At 44.2% G+C, this 22,572-nt stretch overlaps 1 protein-coding gene across 1 annotated transcript in view; it reads left to right on the plus strand.

Moving 5' to 3' along the window:
* sars1 (seryl-tRNA synthetase 1) overlaps positions 1–20,099 on the plus strand; it is a 32,303-nt gene extending 12,204 nt beyond the window's left edge. The window contains exons 6-11 of the mRNA XM_072480303.1: positions 715–870; positions 1,956–2,177; positions 2,770–2,899; positions 4,163–4,320; positions 10,323–10,452; positions 19,664–20,099. Of these exons, the coding sequence (XP_072336404.1) occupies positions 715–870; positions 1,956–2,177; positions 2,770–2,899; positions 4,163–4,320; positions 10,323–10,452; positions 19,664–19,818 (951 nt within the window). The 3' untranslated portion in view covers positions 19,819–20,099. The remainder of the gene's footprint in view (positions 1–714; positions 871–1,955; positions 2,178–2,769; positions 2,900–4,162; positions 4,321–10,322; positions 10,453–19,663) is intronic.
* The last annotated feature ends 2,473 nt before the right edge of the window (positions 20,100–22,572 follow it).

A 22,572-nucleotide genomic window follows, 5' to 3' on the forward strand; every position in this document is an offset into this window, starting at 1 on the left:
AGAAAAATATTTTCCTAAGAATGTGAGTGCATATGTTAGAGAGAGGTGAGAGTGTGTGAGACCGATAGGAGAATTCAGCTCTCCAGCAGCACTCCTAATATTAAACAGTCGGTGAGCAAAGGAAGCACCATCAATCCTCCCATTTAAAATGACAAAAAGAAGAAAAGACTTAAATCCTTTGTTTTGAACACGGATCCAACCAGAACGTGCTTGCAAAATTCAAAACAGAAGTAAATCATCAACAGCCATCTCTCCCCCTCAAAGGTCAGAGCAGCCTATGGTCATCTGGGGCAATGGCGACTTTACCTTAGCTGTTAACTGGTGTATCCTCCATGGCTATTCCTCTGCAATCAGAGTCCACTAACCAACCAGTCAGCATTCTCTTCTCATACAGTATAAATTGTTGTTTTCCCCTTACAATATTATTCTTGCAAAGTGTCCTCATGAGTGTCTCCTTTTTTTCAGCAATACTCAAGTTCTGTGTTACCAAACAACTAAAGATAATGGGGAATCTCTTGTGTTCTTTTTAAGAACTTTCTCTTACCAGGACAGGGATAAAAAAGAAAATGTAATTGGCCCCGATATTCAATATCCGTTCTGTATACATGCAAAATGATACTTGGCAAAACTAAGGTTAGACGTGTTGCCATATACAAAAGTAGTCAATTCCTGTGGTGTGCAATGTATTTAATGTCTTTGGTCCTGTTTTTACAGGGTCCCTTGGTATTTCTTGAACAAGCCCTGATCCAACATGCTCTGCGGTGCCTGTACAGCCAAGGCTATACTCCACTTTATACGCCATTCTTTATGAGAAAAGAAGTGATGCAAGAAGTGGCCCAACTTAGTCAGTTTGATGAAGAACTCTATAAGGTATTAAAATAATAAATATGCTTTATCCTGTCATAAATCATAATCGGGGAAATATGTTTCAATCTTTTCTCGAGCCTGCATCTGCTGTTTGAAATAGGATGATTTATGTTATGATGCCATTCATGAACAGATTATCAGAATCAGAATTTGCCGTAGCTTATACATATCCTGTTTATCCACAAACTCACTTTAATGAGCATTATTTTAATCAAAAGCATCTGCCTTTATTTTAAATGTTCACTAAATTTAAGGGACTCATGATTCCTTTGAGAATTTAGCTTTGTTCTCTGATGCTCAGTCAATATATGCATTGACTAATGTTATACTCAGTTGTATAGATCAGAAGATCCCACTTTTAATCCCTGGTTTGTGATGAGCGAACTCATCTTAACCAGAACATCAGTGGGGATACTGCAGGTGGCTTTGAGGAACAAAAATCAAGCATGTTTTCCATCCCTTTGGTATCCAATGCACCTTCATAAAGAATGAATGCAGGTGGATGTTGGTGAGTTATGAGGTATTTGACCATGTTGTCATGTGGTTGAATAGCATGAAGATAAACCACTCTGTTGGCTGACATGTACAGGTACCAAAAAACTGGTCGGACCATTAGCTTGTACCGTGGCCTCTGAAAGATCATCTTCAAAGATGATAAAATAAGTTTATTTCTCTACAGATGCTGAGTATTTCCAGCATTTTGTGTTTTTATTTCAGACTCTTAAGATTAGGTGCAGCAAGCACCAAAAGTTTTCACAAGGAGTATCTGGATAGCAGTCAAAAGTGACAACCCTTACTGTATCCTCTCCCAACATAGAGGTGGTGGACCCACCGCTGCTCTTTCTGAAATCAGCAGACACAAACTAGCTAAGTGCTATGCAGATAAGATGTACCTGCTGCAATGCAAAGATCTTTCTCAGTGAGCTGTAAACAACCACTTCTGTTTAATCCATATTTCCTTTTTTTTATCCAAGTAGATTTTTACATTTCAATACTATTGTATTTCAATGCACAAGGCAGCACTTAATGCAAGAGTGAAGGTGTCTGGAATTTTTATACTGAACAGCAAATCCCGGTTTTCTCATCAGGTTGTTGGAAAAGGCAGTGAGAAATCGGATGACAGCTCCGTCGATGAGAAATACCTGATTGCTACCTCTGAGCAGCCAATTGCAGCGTTTCACAGAGATGAATGGTTAAAACCTGAGGATCTTCCTATTAAGTATGCTGGACTTTCTACCTGCTTCCGTCAGGAGGTTGGCTCACATGGCCGTGATACAAGGGGCATCTTCCGTGTGCACCAATTTGAGAAGGTTTGGAAATATGAAGTATCGAGGCTGGCTCAGTAAATTATGTGACATATAACGCATACCGCTCTGGACAATGCAGATTTTATTTATGATGGCCCCCCCATTTCAGTACTCGGGCATTACTTATTTGTCTTAGTGTCCAAGGCTAAGGAAACACATGTTCAGCCAATCTTTCTTCTCCATATTGTTCTCCCGGAGGAACATTTATGTGGGTTTCGGGGAGGATAGTTGGTTGCAGTGGACTTTATATTGGATTGCACTTGTGTAACCATCGTTAACGTGAATTGTGGTCACTTGATAGAGCAAACAGCAACCCCTTGTATTGTATCTGAGCAGATACCACTGCTTCAAGGAATAAAGAATTAGGGAGGAAAATTAGAGGAGAAAAAATTATCTTGGTCACTGCAGATGATATTTTGTTGCCTCAGATGTAGAATAGTTTTACTATAGGGGCTAAATACATAGTGTGAACACTTCCTTCTAACAGTGATAACTTACAAAGTTTATTCCTACGGTAAATGATTAGACTTGCTGATCAATTTAAATTATGTCATTAGGGAACTGGTTCAGTATAAATCTGATTTTGTTTTCACAGATTGAACAGTTTGTTTTTGCATCCCCTCATGATAATAAATCATGGGATATGTTTGATCAAATGATTGGAACTGCTGAAGAATTCTATCAGTCTTTGGGCCTTCCTTACCGCATTGTAAATATTGTATCAGGTACTTGAAAAATCATGCAGTTACTTTGGTAGTGGTCAGTGCTTGAGCAACTATAAAATGTCACTTGTCATGTGTAGCATTCAAGAAAAACAATTCTGGCATTGAAGTCATTGAAGGATTAACTACTAATTTATAAATGATGGATTGCAAATGAAAAACAATATCTTCTTCAGTTTAAGATTGAAGCTGAAAAGCTGTGTTTTAATCAACTGTGTTTCTGCTATACATTCTGCTCTTAGTAAGAAATGTGGTTTAGATTTTTTAAAGCTAAGTACTCTTATTTGTTAGGTTTTTGATCACGTAGATAGCTTTTCTCTCATAGTGACAGCAGGGAGTATAGGAATTAGGAGCAGAAGTAGGCAATTCAGCCCTTCGAGTCTGCTCCACCATTCAATCAGATCATGGCTGATCTCTTCCTGATCTCAAATCCACCTCCCACCAGTTGCCCATATCCCTTTAACCCGTTTTCTTTATCAATATGCAACTGGATAGAAAGTTGCACAATATAAAAAAAATACTTTAATGAATTTTTAAAAAAATCATTTGTGGGATGTGGGCATGGGTGGCTGGGCCAGCATTGATTGCCCATCTCTCATTGCCCTTGAACTAAGTGGCTTGTTCGGCCATTTTAGAGGGCATTTAAAAGTCAATCACATTGTCGTGGATCTGGAATCACATGATGGCCAGACCAGGTCGGGGTGGAAGATTTCCTTCACTGAAGGACATTAGTGAACCAGATGGGTTTTCACACAATCAACAATGTTTTCATGGTCATCATTAGACTTTCAATTCCAGATTGTTATTGAATTCAAATTTCACAATATGCCGTGGTGGGATTCAAACCCGGGTCCCCCAGGAAATGTCTTGGGTCTCTGGATTATTAACCTAGTGACAATACTACTACACCACTTCTTCCCCTTGTGGTAGTGTTTACTGCCAGGGTGTGAGCAATGTGGTTTTTTTTTTGCTAAACTGTTGCATTGAACACGCAAAGGTGGCAGAGCAAGGCACGCTTTGTTTTGGTTGCCGCTCCTGGTATCTGATTATAAAGTGATACTTATCATAGACACAGATGGGTCAATGAACGGCATTGGTCTAATTTTATGAAGGGAAAGGGCAGAGGGGATATCTCATTTTACTTTTTTCCTTGTATAAAATGTTTCAGAATTATATCATCCATTTTTATTCCGCTTTATTTATTGAATTTATGTCATGTAGATCAATAGATCCGAAATTAATTTTGGGTTTTTTCTGCTTTGGTAGGTGCATTAAATCATGCTGCAAGTAAAAAGCTGGATTTGGAAGCCTGGTTTCCTGGCTCTGCTGCCTTCCGGGAGTTGGTGTCTTGTTCTAACTGTACAGATTACCAAGCACGTAGGCTACGAATCAGATATGGACAAACCAAAAAAATGATGGACAAAGTAAGTTAACGATTGGGATAAGAGGAATGTATAGTACAGTACAACATTGTCCTTTCATTTTGTTCAGAGTGATGAAACAAAAATAGATATCGGATAATTGTAATACTGTAATGTGAAAGCTATTTGAGTCCCGTTCTTTGTGGATCTTAGGCCAAGAGCACACTGCATTTATTGAACAAATTGGCATTATTTTGACAAACTCAAAGTGACAAAATAAGGGGTGTTCTTTTGACTAAGGAACGTTAGTATGGGATAGATTAGGTTGATTTAATGCTACATTTGATTATGCTCAATCTTTTTAGACCTTGGTTTAGGCACTGGATAGCAAGAATGGAAATGTGGTCCATTCAACAACATGAACACCCTTTGCCTTAATGAGCATCACCATTTGTCATAAAGGAAGGAAAGGAAAAACTTGAATTGTTGTAATGCCTACTCACATCTCTTGGGAGATGCTAAACTGCTTCACATTAATTTCTTGGGTGTTGGATTCACTGAAAAGCCAACGTTTATTGCCTGTTTCAAATTGCTCTTTTAAGGTGCTGGTAAATTGTCACTTTCAACCGCTGTAATTCATGTGGGGGAAGTACTCCATTGAGAGTTGGGGAGAGTTCCATGATAAAGAAACAGTGATGTGTTTGGAAATCTGGATCATGTATAACTTGGATGGGAAATTGCTGGTGGTGCTGTTCTCATGTGCCTGCAGCCAATGCCTGATATAGACTTGGAGGTGATAGGTTTGCTAGGTGCTGATGAAACAGTGTTGGTGACTTGCTGCAATGCATCTTGTGCTACAGTGCACCAATGATGGAGGGTGTAAATGTTTAAGGCAGTGGCTGGAGTGTCAGTCAGGTGGGCAGCTTTTCCCAGAATAGAGTTAAACTTATTAAGTATTGTTGGAACTGCACTCACCTAGGCAAGAGGAGACCTTTTCATCATGCTCCTGTCTTGTGTCAGATAGATGGTGAACTAACTTTAGGGAGTTATTAGGTGAGTTATCTCCCCACAGAATTTAATGCTTCTGAGCTGCTTTTATAGCCCTCATATTTATACAGCTGATCCAGTTACGTTTCCGGTTAATGGTAATGTAGGCTCCAGGATGTTGATGGTCAAGCATTCAAAGATCGTAATGCCTTTGAGCATTAGATTCTCCCTTGTTGGAGATGAGTGTTAGCCAACTGGAAACCCTGGATGAACAGGGATATCCACTGCTTGCTGAAGTCTAGGTCTGAGGCGTTCAAGTCCGGCGACCCTGACCTGTACAAGAAAGCCAGATATGATCTAAGGAGATCATCAAAGATGCCAAAAGACAGTATCGGACCAAGCTCAAGCCCCAGGCTAGCCACAAGGACCCTCGCCAACTGTGGCAAGGTCTGCAAGACATGACTGGCTACAAGATGAAGGCATGCAAAATCGCCGACTCCTACGCACCCCTCCGTGATGAGCTCAATACATTCTATGCACGCTTTGAGCAAGCACACCCTCCACCCCAGAAGCCTCGGATGAACTTGTATCGGAGATCACCATTGCTGACGTCCGAGCAGCCTTCTCGAGGGTCAATCCACGGAAAGCCACTGACCCGGATGGGGTACTCGGGTCTTGCGCGGATCAGCGGGCGGGGATATTTGTAGACATCTTCAACCTCTCTTTACAACAATCTGAAGTCCCGATCTGCTTGAAGAAGACGACCTTCATCCCTCTACCAAAGAAAAGCCAAGCAGCATGCCTTAAAGACTATCGTCCATCATTGTGAAGTGCTTCGAAAGGTTAATCATGGTACGAATCAACTCCAGCCTCCTGGATTGCCTTGAGCCACTACAGTTCTCCGACCGCTGCAGCAGGTCCACAGCAGACACCATCTCCATGGCCCTGCACTCAATCCTGAAACACCTAGATAACAAAGACACCTATGTCAGACTCCTATTTATTGACTCCAGCTCAGCCATCAGCACCATTATTCCTACGATCTCATCTCCAAACTCCGTGGCCTGGGCCTCGGCTCCTCCCTCTGCAATTGGATCCTGAACTTTCCAACCCACAGACCACAATCAGTAAGGATAGGCAACAACACCTCCTCCACGATCATCCTCAACACTGGTGCCCCACAAGGCTGTGTCCTCAGCCCTCTAATATACTCCTCCTACACCTATGACTGTGTGGCCAAATTCCACTCCCAATCGATTTTCAAATTTGTTGATGACACCACCGTAGTGGGTTGGATCTCAAACAATGATGAGACAGAGTACAGGTATGAGATAGAGAATCTGATGAACTGTTGCGACGACAATAATCTCTCCCTCAATGTCAACAAAATGAAGGAGATTGTCTTCGACTTCAGGAAGCTTAGTGGAGAACATACCCCTTCTACATCAATGGGAACAAAGTAGAAAGTGTCGAGAGCTTCAAGTTTTTAGGTGTCCAGATCAGCAACAACCTGTCCTGGTCCACCCATGCCGACACTATAGTTAAGAAAGCCCACCAATGACTCTATTTTCTCAGAAGATTAAGGAAATTTGGCATGTCAGCTACGACTCTCACCAACTTTTACAGATGCACCATAGGAAGCATACTTTCTGGTTGTATCACAGCTTGGTATGGATCCTGCTCTGCCCAAGACCGCAGGAAACTACAAAAGGTTGTGAATGTAGCCCAATCCATCAGGCAAACCATTGACTCTGTCTACAATTTCCGCTGCCTCGGAAAAGCAGCCAGCATAATTAAGGACCCCACACACCCCGGAGTACTCTCTTCCACCTTCTTCCGTCAGGAAAAAGATACAAAAGTTTGAGGTCACGTAGCAACCGACTCAAGAACAGCTTCTTCCCAACTGCCATCAGACCTTTGAATGGACCTACCTCGTATTAAGTTGATCTTTTCTCTACACCTTGCTATAACTGTAACATATTCTGCAGTCTCTCCTTCCTTCCCTATGTACGGTATGTATAGCATGCAAACAATACTTTTGACTATACTAATACTTGTGACAATAAATCAAATCAAATAGTTATTGCCTGGCATTTGTGTGACTCGGATGTTTTGCCACTTTATCATCCTAAGCTTCAATGTTGTTCAGGTCATGTTGCACAAGGATGCAGACTGTGAATAGCTGAGGGTCGCGATTGGTACTGAGTACTGTACAATCATCAGTGAACATCTCCATTCTTGACCTTATGATGGAGGGAAGGACATTGATGAAGTAGTTGATGGTTGGGCTCAGAACACCATCTTGAGGAACTTCTGCAGTACTGCCCTGGCGGTGAGATGATTGATTTCCAACAACTGCAACCATCTTCCTTCATGCTAGTTATGACTCCCAACTCGTGCAGAGTTTTCCCCCGACTCCCATTAGTTTAAGTTTTACTGGGGTTCTTTGATCCCACACTCCGACAAATACTTGACGTCAAGGGCAGTCACTTAACATCTCGCCTCTGGAATCCAGCCATTTTTTAAAATGTTTAGGCCAAGGCCATAATGCAATCTTGGATCTGGTAGTCTTGGCAGAACCCAAATTGAACACAAGTGATCTAGCTATTGGTGAGTAAGCACCACTGGCTAACATTTTCAACAATACCTATTGCTTTGCTGATATTTGAGAGTAGATTTATGGGGCAGTAATTGGCCAGATTGGACTTGTCCTGCTTTGTGTGACTAGGTTACATCTGGGCAATTTTTCAGGTGGATGCCAGTGTTGGACCTATTCTGGAACTGTTTGGCTTGAGGCACAGCTAATTCTGAAGCAAAAGTATTCAACACTCCAGCCAATATCTTATCAGAGATCATAGCCTTTGCTGTATCCAGTCTGTTGAGTCATTTCTTGATATAAGGAGTGCATTGAATGGGCTGATGACCTTTGGTGGGAACTTCAGGAAGAGACCAAGATGGATCATCCACACAGCACTTATGGCTGCAAGTGCTTCTTTTGCAGTACACCATCATTGAGGGTGGGGAATTTGCTGAAGATTCTCCTCCCTTAGCTCTCTATAGCATTCTGGTTCTGCTGTCTCAACATGCATCTAGTCCCATGCTGTAGTTTCAACAACTTAGTACATCATTTTTAGATATGCTTGGTGCTATTCCTGTCATGTTCTTCTACTCCTCATTGAACCAGGGTTAATCCCTATCGTTGATAACAAGGGATACACTGGACCATGACACTAGAGATTATGGAGGAATGCAATTCAGGTGCTGCGTGTGGCCCCACCACCTCATTGGTGCCTGGTTGGAGCTTCTTCATCTCTTCTGGATCTATCCCATTTGGTGTGATGATACTGCTACACAACACAATAAACATAGTCAGTGTGACAACAGGTCGTCTTCTCAAACACAGTGCTCGCTGCTATCAATACTGTTATGGACACATACAACAGGTAGAATGGTGAAGTTAAGATCAAGGCTTTCCTTTCTGTTAGTTCACTCACCACCTACCACAGGCTCAGCCGGGCAGTTATGTCCTTCAGAAGTCAGCCAGCGTGGTCAGTACTGGTGCTATTGAGCTGCTCTTGGTAAGTCACCTAACCCGAGTATATTTTTATGCCTTTACTATCGTCAGTGCTTGGAGAGGTGTCAATGCGCTGTTCGACTATAGTGCAACTACAAAAAAAAAATCACATTATCCCTTAGCTGGCATCCACACTTTCAGGAGGTCCTTAATAACAGGAGAATGTGCAATTGCTGGCACGGTATTTCTTTTTTCCTGAGCATGGGAACATTAAAGCAGAGGTGGCATAGTGGTGCAGTGGTTAGCACTGCTGCCTCACGGGTTCGATCCCGGTCCTGTGTTACTATCCGTGTGGAGTTTGCACATTCTCCCCGTGTCTGCATGGGTCTCACCCCCACAACCCAAAGATGTGCAGCGTGGGTAGATTGGCCATGCTAAATTGCCCCTTAATTGGAAAACAAAGAATTGGGCACTCTAAAATTATTTTTAAAAAAGGAACATTGAAGCCACTTGTCACACCCTCGTTGATCTGGTTAAGATGAGATAACTCTGCTCAAGCATTATTCATTATTTGTATAGCTCATTATAATATCACATTCTTACTCACCAAACGGTTGGAGAAATGTCAAAACATTCCCTAAAATCTAAGCATGGGTATATATTTTTGTTAAGTGGGAGGCTGGAGAGACCATTTTGATTGATGCTTTCCGCCTTTAAAATCAGGTAAATGGTATGATGATCTTGTCTATTTACATATACAGGTCTAGAAATAAGAGCTTCTTGAGTGAAAAATTGTGCTTTTTAATTACGAAAACTGTTTCTGTGAGGAAAAACGTAAAGTTGTGAGTAAATCTACTACAGTGTTGGGCTGAACCATACAGATCAAGGAAGTCTAGATATGATGAGCTGATTTCACTTGAGGCAGGGACAGTACAGTAGCTGGCTTCAACTCCCTAGACCAGAGCAGGGAAACAGTCAGGTTTTCTTTTTTATTTATTTTTTAAATTTAGAGTACCCAATTCATTTTTTCCAATTATGGGGCAATTTAGTTTGGCCAATCCACATAGCCTGCACATCTTTGAGTTGTGGGGGCGAAACCTACGCAAACATGGGCAGAATGTGCAAACTCCACACGGACAGTGACCCAGAGCCAGGATCGAACCTGGGACCTCAGCGCCGTGAGGCAGCAGGACTAACCCACTGCGCCACTTTGCTGCCCAACAGTCAGGTTTTCAATCATCCTGGTCTCTCTTGTGTGATTCCTATTGGAATTATTGTGCTTAGATATTAAGTGAAAATAAGATTGGGCTCATCTGTGACGCTTGTGTGGTTGAAAAATCTGCCCCAGTCAAGACTTCGATAAGAGGTTGAATTGTGTGTATGAGATACTGGTAGGTTAAGGTGCTTATGACACTGTAGCTTGAGGCTATCTTCAGGACAAGATTGATGCAGGCTGAAGAGAAAAAAGCTCCGATTCGAAGAGAATTGTTTCACTTTAAGGTGGTAAATAAAAAGGAAGTGTGAAGAATGTGTAATCAGTATCACTCTTTACTCTTGTTCCCAGGCTGAATTTGTACACATGTTAAATGCTACGATGTGTGCAACGACTCGTGTTATCTGTGCTATCTTGGAGAACTACCAGAATGAAGGTGGTATAGTGGTGCCTGAAAATCTTCGGCCGTACATGCCACCAGGTAAGTGGAAAAAGTGGTCATGGGTATAAGCACATGGCAGGCTTGTGTTAGACCACTGACCACATCACTGTGACTCAGTTTGGTTGACGATTTTGAAGAAGAGCTGGGGAGTTATCCATAGTATCCTGGTAAATATGTATCTGTCAGTCAATATCACAAAATGATAATCTAGTCAATATCACATTGCTGTCAAGTTGAGTTTGCTTTGAGTGTATTGGCTGCCACATTTCCTGCACTATAACAGTGATTACACTTCAAAAATACTTTGTTTTATGGCGGCACGGTGGCGCAGTGGTTAACATTGCTGACTCACGGGCAGCACGGTGGCACAGTGGGTAGCACTGCTGCCTATGGCGCTGAGGTCCCGGGGTCGAATCTCGGCCCTGGATCACTGTCCTGTAGAGTTTGCACATCTCCCCCTGTCTGCTTGGGTTTCATAGAATTTACAATGCAGAAGGAGGCCATTCGGCCCATCGAGTCTGCAGCGGCTCTTGGAAAGAGCACCCTACCCAAGGTCCACACCTCCACCCTATCCCCATAACCAAGTAACCCCACCCAACACTAAGGGCAATTTTGGACACTATGGGCAATTTAGCATGGCCAATCCACCTAACCCGCACATCTTTGGACTGTGGGAGGAAACCTGAGCACCCGGAGGAAACCTACGTACACACGGGGAGAATGTGCAGACTCCGCACAGACAGTGACCCAAGCTGGGAATCGAACCTGCGACCCTGGAGCTGTGAAGCAATTGTGCTATCCACAATGCTACCGTGCTGCCCAAAGATGTGCAGTGTAGATGGATTGGGCACTCCAAATTGCGCCTTAATTGAAGAATTGGGTATTCTTTAGATACTTTGTTTTTTTCCCAATTAAGGGACAATTTAGTGTGGCCAATCCAACTATCCTGCACATCTTTGGGTTGTGGTGGTGAGACCGACGCAGACACTGGGAGAATGTGCAAACTCCACACGGACATCAACAATAATTTGTTGGGTATAAAGCATTTTGAGATGTCCTGGGGTCATGATGAGCGCCATATAAATGCAACTCTTCAATTTTTTATTTGTGGACAAGATCAAGACAGAGTTTCTCTAAATCTAGTGAAGCTCCATAAAATTATTATTGCCAACCTTCGGTAGAGTCAGGGTTAAATACTAGCCAGTCGGGACCTGTTTAGCTCAGTTGGTTAATAATAATCTTTATTGTCGACTTCCGGGTGCGGCGATGACCAGCTGAGTCGCACGTTTCGGCAGCTCCCGGTGAAACGGACTTTTGGGCTCTTGATAGGAGCCCCAACGGCAATTTTGACGGCTAAAAACACTGTGCGGTAAACCAGAAGGGAATCCCCCCTGGATACGGATGAAAAAAGGAGGAGAAAGTGGCCGGATTGCAGTGGATCCTTTAGAACAGCGGCAAGGAAGGCAAGCAAAAACCAAGATGGCGTCGGAAGGTGGCAGTTTAACATGGGGCCCTGAATAACAAGAGTTCTTGAAATGCTGTGTGGAAGAGCTCAAAAAGGAAATGAAGAAAGAGCTGTTGGCCCCGATACTACAGGCGATCGAAGGGCTAAAGGAGGAACAAAAGACCCAGGAGCGGGAGCTTCGGGTCGTGAAGGCAAAGGCAGCCGAGAATGAGGACGACATACAGGGCCTGGTGGTGAAGACGGAGATGCATGAGGCACATCAGAAACGATGTGTGGAAAGGTTGGAGGCACTGGAGAACAACGCAAGAAGGAACAACCTGAGGATTCTTGGTCTTCCTGAAGGTGTGGAGGGAGCGGACGTCGGGGCATATGTGAGCACGATGCTGCACTCGTTAATGGGAGCGGAGGCCCCGGCGGGTCCGTTGGAGGTGGAGGGAGCATACTGAGTGATGGCGCGAGGACCGAGAGTAGGAGAAATTCCCAGAGCCATAGTGGTGAGATTCCTCCATTTTAAGGATAGAGAAATGGTCCTTAGATGGGCAAAGAAAACTCGGAGCAGTAAATGGGAGAACGCGGTGATCCGCGTTTATCAAGACTGGAGTGCGGAGGTGGCGAGAAGGAGGGCGAGCTTTAATCGGGCCAAGGCGGTGCTTCATAAAAAGAAGATAAAATTTGGAATGCTGCAACCGGCAAGACTGTGGGTCACATATCGAGGGAGGCACCACTACTTTGAGACGGCGGATGAAGCGTGGACTTTTATTGTGGAAGAAAAACTGGAATGAGCGGGTTATTAAAAAGAACGTTTGAACAAAGTGGTGGGGCGAATGTGGGGGGGGAAAGAGGAGTTTTATGTACTAATCCTGCGATGTGGTAACTTTTCTCTCTTCCACAGGTGGTGAAGGGGGGAGGAGGGGAGGTGGAGGAGATGGGGCGTTGGCCATTGGGGCGGGGCCAAGGGAGAAGCGCGGGCTTGGTTCCCGCGCTATGATAATCATGGCGGGAATAGAGAAGCAGGAAGGAGGGGGCGTCGCACGGTGCGAGCCGAGGTCACGGGGGGGAAGCCGAGGTCGGCCAGAGTTTGCTGACTTCTGGGAGCAACATGGGGGGAGTAATTACGCTAGCGGGGGATCTAGCGGGGGGGGTGGGAGGGGGGAATTACTGGGTTGCTGCTGCTGGGAAGAGGGGGGAGCTGGTATGGGAGGGGATGGGCGGGGGGCACCGCCTGGGGGAGATACAGCTGCGTGGGAACCGGGTGAGGAGCTGGAAAAAGGGGATGGCTAATCGCCAAGGGGGGGGGGGGGGGGGGGGTAGGAAGCCCCCCAACCCGGCTGAACGGGCTGATAAAGAGGGCACGGGTACTCGCACACCTTAAGAAACTTAAGGCAGATGTGGTTATGTTACAGGAAACGCACCTGAAACTGATAGACCAGGTTAGGCTACGCAAAGGGTGGGTGGGGCAGGTATTCCATTCGGGGCTAGATGCGAAAAACAGGGGGGTGGCTATATTAGTGGGGAAGCGGGTAATGTTCGAGGCAAAGACTATAGTGGCGGATAACGGGGGCAGATACGTGATGGTGAGTGGCAAACTACAGGGGGAGACGGTGGTTTTGGTAAACGTATATGCCCCGAACTGGGATGATGCCAATTTTATGAGGCGGATGCTAGGACGCATTCCGGACCTAGAGATGGGAAAGCTGATAATGGGGGGAGATTTTAATACGGTGTTGGAACCAGGGCTGGATAGGGCGAAGTCCAGGACTGGAAGGAGGCCGGCAGCAGCCAAGGTACTTAAAGATTTTATGGAGCAGATGGGAGGTGTAGACCCGTGGAGATTTAGCAGACCTAGGAGTAAGGAGTTCTCGTTTTTCTCCTATGTCCATAAAGTCTACTCGCGAATAGACTTTTTTGTGCTGAGAAGGGCGTTGATCCCGAAGGTGAGGGGAACGGAGTATACGGCTATAGCCATTTCGGATCACGCTCCACACTGGGTAGACTTGGAGATAGGGGAGGAAACAGGAGGGCGCCCACCCTGGAGAATGGACATGGGACTAATGGCAGATGAGGGGGTGTGTCTAAGGGTGAGGGGGTGCATTGAAAAGTACTTGGAACTCAATGATAATGGGGAGGTCCAGGTGGGAGTGGTCTGGGAGGCGCTGAAAGCGGTGGTTAGAGGGGGGCTGATATCAATAAGGGCACATAAAGGGAAGCAGGAGAGTAAGGAATGGGAGCGGTTGCTGCAAGAACTTTTGAGGGTGGACAGACAATATGCGGAAGCACCGGAGGAGGGACTGTACAGGGAAAGGCAAAGGCTACATGTAGAATTTGACTTGCTGACTACGGGCACTGCAGAGACACAATGGAGGAAGGCACAGGGTGTACAGTACGAATATGGGGAGAAGGCGAGCAGGTTGCTGGCACACCAATTGAGGAAAAGGGGAGCAGCGAGGGAAATAGGGGGAGTGAGGGATGAGGAAGGAGAGATGGAGCGGGGAGCGGAGAGAGTGAATGGAGTGTTCAAGACATTTTATAAAAAATTATATGAAGCTCAACCCCCGGATGGGAGGGAGAGAATGATGGGTTTTTTGGATCGGCTGGAATTTCCCAAGGTGGAAGAGCAGGAAAGGGTGGGACTAGGAGCACAGATCGAGGTAGAAGAAGTGGTGAAAGGAATTAGGAGCATGCAGGCGGGAAAGGCCCCGGGACCGGATGGATTCCCAGTCGAATTCTATAGAAAATATGTGGACTTGCTCGCCCCGGTATTGACGAGGACCTTTAATGAGGCAAAGGAAAGGGGACAACTGCCCCCGACTATGTCTGAAGCAACGATATCGCTTCTCTTAAAGAAGGAAAAGGACCCGCTACAATGTGGGTCCTATAGACCTATTTCCCTCCTAAATGTAGATGCCAAGATCCTGGCCACGGTAATGGCAATGAGAATAGAGGAATGTGTCCCGGGGGTGGTCCACGAGGACCAAACTGGGTTTGTGAAGGGGAGACAGCTGAACACAAATATACGGAGGCTGTTAGGGGTAATGATGATGCCCCCACCAGAGGGGGAAACGGAGATAGTAGTGGCGATGGATGCCGAGAAAGCATTTGATAGAGTGGAGTGGGATTATTTGTGGGAGGTGTTGAGGAGATTTGGTTTTGGAGAGGGGTATGTTAGATGGGTGCAGCTGTTGTATAGGGCCCCGATGGCGAGCGTGGTCACGAATGGACGGGGATCTGCATATTTTCAGCTCCATAGAGGGACAAGGCAGGGATGCCCTCTGTCCCCATTATTGTTTGCACTGGCGATTGAGCCCCTGGCGATAGCGTTGAGGGGTTCCAAGAAGTGGAGGGGAGTACTTAGAGGAGGAGAAGAACACCGGGTATCTTTGTATGCGGACGATTTGTTACTATATGTGGCAGACCCGGCGGAGGGGATGCCAGAAATAATGCGGATACTTGGGGAGTTTGGGGATTTTTCAGGGTATAAACTGAACATGGGGAAAAGTGAGTTGTTTGTGGTGCATCCAGGGGAGCAGAGTAGAGAAATAGAGGACCTACCGTTGAGGAAGGTAACAAGGGACTTTTGTTACCTGGGGATCCAGATAGCCAAGAATTGGGGCACATTGCATCGGTTAAATTTAACGCGGTTGGTGGAACAAATGGAGGAGGATTTCAAGAGATGGGATATGGTATCCCTGTCACTGGCAGGGAGGGTGCAGGCGGTTAAGATGGTGGTCCTCCCGAGATTCCTCTTTGTGTTTCAGTGCCTCCCGGTGGTGATCATGAAGGCTTTTTTTAAAAGGATTGAAAAGAGCATCATGGGTTTTGTGTGGGCCGGGAAGACCCCGAGAGTGAGGAAGGGATTCTTACAGCGTAGCAGGAATAGGGGGGGGCTGGCACTACCGAGCCTAAGTGAGTATTATTGGGCCGCTAATATTTCAATGATGAGTAAGTGGATGGGAGAGGAGGAGGGAGCGGCGTGGAAGAGATTAGAGAGGGCGTCCTGTAGGGGGACTAGCCTACAGGCTATGGTGACAGCCCCATTGCCGTTCTCACCGAGGAACTACACCACAAGCCCGGTGGTGGTGGCTACACTGAAGATTTGGGGACAGTGGAGACGGCATAGGGGAAAGACTGGAGCCTTGGGGGGTTCCCCGATAAGAAACAACCATAGGTTTGCCCCGGGGGGAATGGATGGGGGATATGGAATGTGGCAAAGAGCAGGAATAACGCAACTGAAAGATCTGTTTGTGGATGGGAAGTTCGCGAGTCTGGGAGCGCTGACCGAGAAATATGGGTTGCCCCAAGGGAATGCATTCAGGTATATGCAACTGAGGGCTTTTGCGAGGCAACAGGTGAGGGAATTCCCGCAGCTCCCGACACAAGAGGTGCAGGACAGAGTGATCTCAAAGACATGGGTGGGGGATGGTAAGGTGTCAGATATATATAGGGAAATGAGGGACGAAGGGGAGACTATGGTAGATGAACTAAAAGGGAAATGGGAAGAAGAGCTGGGGGAGGAGATCGAGGAGGGGCTGTGGGCAGATGCCCTAAGCAGGGTAAACTCGTCGTCCCCGTGTGCCAGGCTAAGCCTGATTCAGTTTAAGGTATTACACAGGGCGCATATGACTGGAGCACGGCTCAGTAAATTTTTTTGGGTGGAGGATAGGTATGCGAGGTGCTCGAGAAGCCCAGCGAATCATACCCATATGTTTTGGTCATGCCTGGCACTACAGGGGTTTTGGAGGGGGGTGACAAAGGTGCTTTCAAAAGTAGTGGGGGTCCGGGTCGAACCAAGCTGGGGGTTGGCTATATTTGGGGTTGCACAAGAGCCGGGAGTGCAGGAGGCGAGAGAGGCCGATGTTTTGGCCTTTGCGTCCCTAGTAGCCCGGCGCAGGATATTGCTAATGTGGAAAGAAGCCAAGCCCCCGGGGGTGGAGACCTGGATAAATGACATGGCAGGGTTTATAAAGCTAGAGCGGATTAAGTTCGTTCTAAGGGGGTCGGCTCAAGGGTTCACCAGGCGGTGGCAACCGTTCGTCGAATACCTCGCAGAAAGATAGATGGAATGGAAAAAGAAGGCAGCAGCAGCAGCCCAGGATCGGGGGGGGGGGGGGGGGGGGGGGGAGGGGGGAGGAGGAACCAGAAGGACTCTCAGGGTTGTTAATATATACTGTATAATATGTATAGGTCGTTGCTACAGATAATTATATATTGGACTGTTAAATTATATTTTTGGAGAGTGTTACTTGTGATAAGGCAGTTGCCAATTAGGGTTAGTTTTCATTTTTGTTATTTATTATTTATTCATTTTCTGTTTATAAAATAGGTCATTGTTATTTGTGTTGTTATAATATTGTGTAAAGGATGCACAATGTACTGTGTTGGTTGACCAAAAATTTTCAATAAAATATTAAAAAAAAAAAAAAAAAAAAAATCTTTATTGTCACAAGTAGGCTTACATTAACACTGCAATGAAGTTACTATGAAAAGCCCTAGTCGCCACATCTGCTGCCTGTTCGGGTACACCGATGGAGAATTCAGAATAGTCAAATTACCTAACGTTATGTCTTTCTGGACTTTTGGGAGGAAACCGGAGTACCCGGAGGAAACCCACACACACACACGGAGAACGTGCTGACTCCGCACAGATAGTGACCCAAGCCAGAAATCAAACTTGAAACTGGCGCTGTGAAGCCATAGCGTTAACCGCTATGCTACTGTGCTGCCCACTAGACAGCTGGTTTTGTGATGCAGAACGAGACCAGCAGCGTGGGTTCAATTCCCGTACCCGCTGAGGTTATTCATGAAGGCTCGTCTCCTCAACCTTGTCCCTCGCCTGAGGTGCGGTCCTCTGGTTACATCACCACCAGTCAACTCTCCCCCTCAAAGGGGAGAACAGCTTATGGTCATCTGGGACTATGGCGACTTTACCTTTACTGACCATCATATAGTAGATATGAATTAATAGATAACACGGACTGTCATGGCTGAATCTGAATCTTGAATCTGAACTGGATGAATTAATCAAAGAAATTCGGTATTGATGTAACAGGAGGAGTGGAAATAATTTAATTTGATATGGAACGGGAGGATCAAAACTTTCATAAATAAAGTGTTAGAGAAGACACTGAAAATAAGAGAAGAAAGAAACCCAAACTGAAGTTCTAAACAATCTTAAGAAAATAGTTGAAACTGATTAAAAGATGGAAGAATTTGGAATTAGATGCAGGATATGATGCTTGAGTTGAGTTACTAGATTTTGCAAAATAACCTTTTCTCATTCCAGGCTTGTTGAGTATTGTGTAATGTTTTAAAGTTCCCTTCACAGGAATTCAGGTTATTTATTGTGAGCCTATGGCATTACTTTTTTACAAACATATATTGATTGTGAAATTTGATATTCTATTCAGTCATACAGATCAGAAGGTTCTAGGTTTGATCTTACCTGAGGCAGCAATTGGGTGTTGGCCTCAGCACCCCTGAGACAGTGTGAAGAAAATTCAGCATTGCATCCTTATCTTGATCATTGTATGATGATTGTAGCTGGGAAGTGCATGTGTCTGAGCAAAGTGAGGACAGAATCAGACTTGCATGGTGCAATAACCCTCTCAGTAAAATGTAGTCATTTAAAATAAGAAATGGGGGTCAGCATCAATGGAACCAAGTCTCAGAAAGAGGAAGTGCCTCCAGGAGACAATGTGGAAATAGACAAAAGGACATGGACATGTTGGTGGATTGAGCTGTCAGGTGAAGTTCATTGCAGAGAAGTGTCAGATGATTCATTTTAACCGGAAGAATGTGGAGAGACCGTATAAAATAAAGGGAGAAACTCTTACGGAGATGCAGGAACAAAGGGACCTTGTTGCATCGTACATAAGTAATTGAAGGTGGCAGTGCATGTTGAGAGCAGTTAAAGCATATGGTGTTCTAGGTTTTATTAATAGAGCCATTTGGTACAAGGATAAGGAGGTCATGTTGAACTGGTCTAAGACACAAATTAGGTTTCATCTGGAGTACTGTATCCAGTTCTGAGCACTATACTTGAGGAAAGATGTGAAGGCATTGGAGAGAATACAGAGGTGATTCACAAGAATGATTCCAAGAATAAACAACCATAGCTATGATGATAGATTGGTGAGGTTGCGTTTGTTTTCTGTGGAGAAAAGAGGGTTGAGAGGAGATTGGTAGAGGTATTCAAGATCCTGAGGGATACGGACAGGATAAATAGTAAGAAACTTTTCCCTCTCAAGAGAACTTCAAGAACTAGAGGGCACAGATTCAAAATAATGGGAAGAGTAGAAATGATGTTAGGAAAATATTTTTCACCCAAAGGGTTATTAATTGTGAGCCTGTAACATTACTTTTTAACTAATAGAGTCTGGAATGAACTTGAAAGGGTGGTGAAGGCAGGTTTGAGCGAAGTATTCAAGAGGGCATCGGATTGCTATCTGAAAAGAAACAATGTGCAAGGTTAAGGCAGGGGAATAGAATTGGGTAGAATTCTCTTTCAGCGAGCTAGTGCAGACTCGATGGGCTGAATGGCCTGCTGGACTGTAAATAATCTGTGAATTAAAAGAAATTTATAATTGCTTTCTAAATTTGGAATGTGTTCTTCAGAAATAGCGAAAGTGCATCTCTTTGCCTGATATGTTCAAAATCCTTTACATGTATAACTTAGAATTACAGGAAACTGAAACTTTTACTATGAGATGATTTTCTGACTATTAACCTATTAAATGAACTGTTTCACCATATTCTGCCCACAAATGTACATTCATCTTGTTCAATTAGGTTTTACTGAGCTGATCAGATTTGTTAAGCCGGCACCAATTGACCAGGAGCTGTCTAAAAAACAGAAGAAGCAGCAAGAAGGAGGCAAGAAGAAAACCCCATTCTCTGATACCAGTTTGGAAAATAAAGTACAGAATATGTCTGTCAACAATTAATGAATCCTTTTCATTATGCTGTAAAATTATACTTGGTGTACTTATTGTCCAAATTAATTACTCTTGGGGATGATTTATTTGGGGATGATGTAACTGAGAGCCATGTAAAGTAAAATCAGAAAACAGAATATGTAATAGTGATAATGTGCATCTCCTGGGCAGATCGGCATTTACATGAAGTGGAGGAAATTTTATCAACAGGTGGCTGCCAATGTATGTTCATGGCATATGGAATTTTATCTCTTCAGTGATTTACAATAATAAATAACTAAATAAGCATGCTTCTGACTTTTAGTCTAAATGATTTCAATTTTTATATAAATCATTATAAAATATATCAACTCTTTGTCTGATTGTGTTATGGAACCTGCCAACGGCTATTGTTAAATTTCAGGGGAGATTATATTACTAAGCAGATTTGCAGTGAAATCTTTCTGTTTCATTGATGTCTTAACATACCATGTGGCATGGTATCCATATCATACAAATCAGTAAGATCTCAGATTTTATCCCTGGTGTTTAGTGTTACTGTCTTGAGGACTGTGATGGGAACATGGCTAAGGGGGAAAAATAGTTGAAGCTCATGTTCTGTTTGTTGATGAGTGTTTTATCCTGAAAAATACAGCTTTTTGGGCCTCAATGAGAACAAGGTAGAACTCATTTGAGTTTTTTTATTCCTTCATCGGATGTGAACGTCACTGGCAAGGCCATCCCTGTTAGGGTCCAGGGTTTAGAGAACCCCAAAGTGTATCATGGAGTTCACCTGACCCTTAACTTTTAATTTATTGTGGTTATGGGGAGCACACGGGCCTGCCTTTCAGGTGTTATTCAACAGAGTGTTACAGTACTTTTAAATTAAAACAATGTTTATTCATGAAACCAGTGAAAACTTTATAAACCCACAGTAAACATCTTAACAACTATAACTCCCCACCAATAACACCAATGAATCCCCAAAGAATACAGCACCCTATAGATAACCCTTGATAAATTCCCAAACAACATCCAGAAGACAAAAGACCGTTTTAACACAGAGATCAGGTTTAAATTCTCTAATGAGAGCAGTTATCCCTTTTGAAATCACCCAAATGAGCACTCTTTGGCTTGTAGAGAGATTCATGCACATCTGATGGCTTTCACTGTAGCTCTTCTCTATGAAAACGAAACAAAAAACTCACTCTGTAGCAGCCTGCTCAAAAGCGAAAGTAAAGCAGACAGACAACCCAGCTCCACCCACACTCTGAACATCACTGATAAACGCCCATTTCTTAAAGACCCATTTCTTTTTTTTGTTTTAAATTTTAGAGTACCCAATTCATTTTTTCCAATTAAGGGGCAATTTAGCATGGCCAATCCACCTAGCTTGCACATTTTTGGGTTGTGGGGGCGAAACCCATGCAACACGGGGAGAATGTGCAAACTCCACACGGACAGTGACCCAGAGCTGGGATCGAACCTGGGACCTCGGTGCCGTGAGGCCGCAGTGCTAACCGTCTGCACCACCGTGCTGCCCTTAAAGACCCATTTCTTAAAGGTATTCTCACATGATACCCTTATTGCTCTTGAGATGGTGGTGGTGAGCCTGCTTCTTGAACCATTGCAATTTATCTGGTGTAAGTACTCCCACAGAGCTGTTAGGAAGGGGGTGCAGGAATTTGAGCCATTGACAGTCAAGGATATTGTTCCAAGTCAGAATGGAATGTGGCTTGGAGGGAAATTTGCAGGTGATACTGTTGCCATCAGTCTGCTGCTCTTGTCCTTTGGTGGCGGTCATGACTTTGGAAGATGTTGTTGAAGGAGCGTTTTTTTAAAGTACTTTTGAAGTTTTCCATTTGAACAAATAACGCTCAAAACCACAGGAATGGTACACATAGCAAAGAAATGTCTCAACATACATAGATAAAAAGGACAGAAGAGCAACAATACAGTTGAAGGAGTATAATCACTAAACTCAATTTGGTGCCTATACACATTATCAGTGAACAAGGGAGAGAGGAGGATAAGGTCATGAAACTTGATAAAATGGCCCACACCTTCCCTTGCTGCAATTGCCATGAGAATTCAGGACAAGGTCTTTGTGCCATGTTGAGGCATGCACCAGAACATATCTCCCTCAACTCCAGAGGCACCAATAACAAGCTGTGACATCCTCCTCTCTGTTATCCGACCTGTCTGCACACTTGCAGGAGCCAATCATGGATTCTTTAACCCTACAATAACAGAAATGAAAAGTGCAGAGAAAGTTTGCGAGAACACCAGTTCTAAAAGGATATTCTACATATACCAAAAGACGGAACAAAACCCAGGCCTCAGGCATAGTACAGAAAGACCATCATTCGACATATTCATACAGAGAGGACCAGCAAATATTCATACAATAGGTTTGGATTATAGTCAGCGCCTCCCAACGAACTAACTGAGTCAGGGTAGAAAAGGAAAATTACCAGGAGTAGAGGGTCTCAGGATAAAAAGGACCAGATTACAGCCATAAACCCATGGTCGCCTGACACATGCCCCTCATCATAAGACAAAGAAGAGAAAAGCTGCTCGTTGAAAGAAATCTCACGTAGAAAATAAATGGAATGGGGAAAACATTGATTTCCTCACAGATGTTACACAGAGGAGGAAGTTTTGGTCTGAAGCTCATTGTCCAGCTTCCACATTGTGGCGTCACAATGGAGCCCTGCCTGAATCTTTTTAAGTATGTTTATTAAGGTTTTACTGATTAACAACCAACAAAAACACAAAGAATGC

This window comes from Scyliorhinus torazame, chromosome 17 (assembly GCF_047496885.1).
Source record: "Scyliorhinus torazame isolate Kashiwa2021f chromosome 17, sScyTor2.1, whole genome shotgun sequence".
Taxonomy (NCBI): domain Eukaryota; kingdom Metazoa; phylum Chordata; class Chondrichthyes; order Carcharhiniformes; family Scyliorhinidae; genus Scyliorhinus; species Scyliorhinus torazame.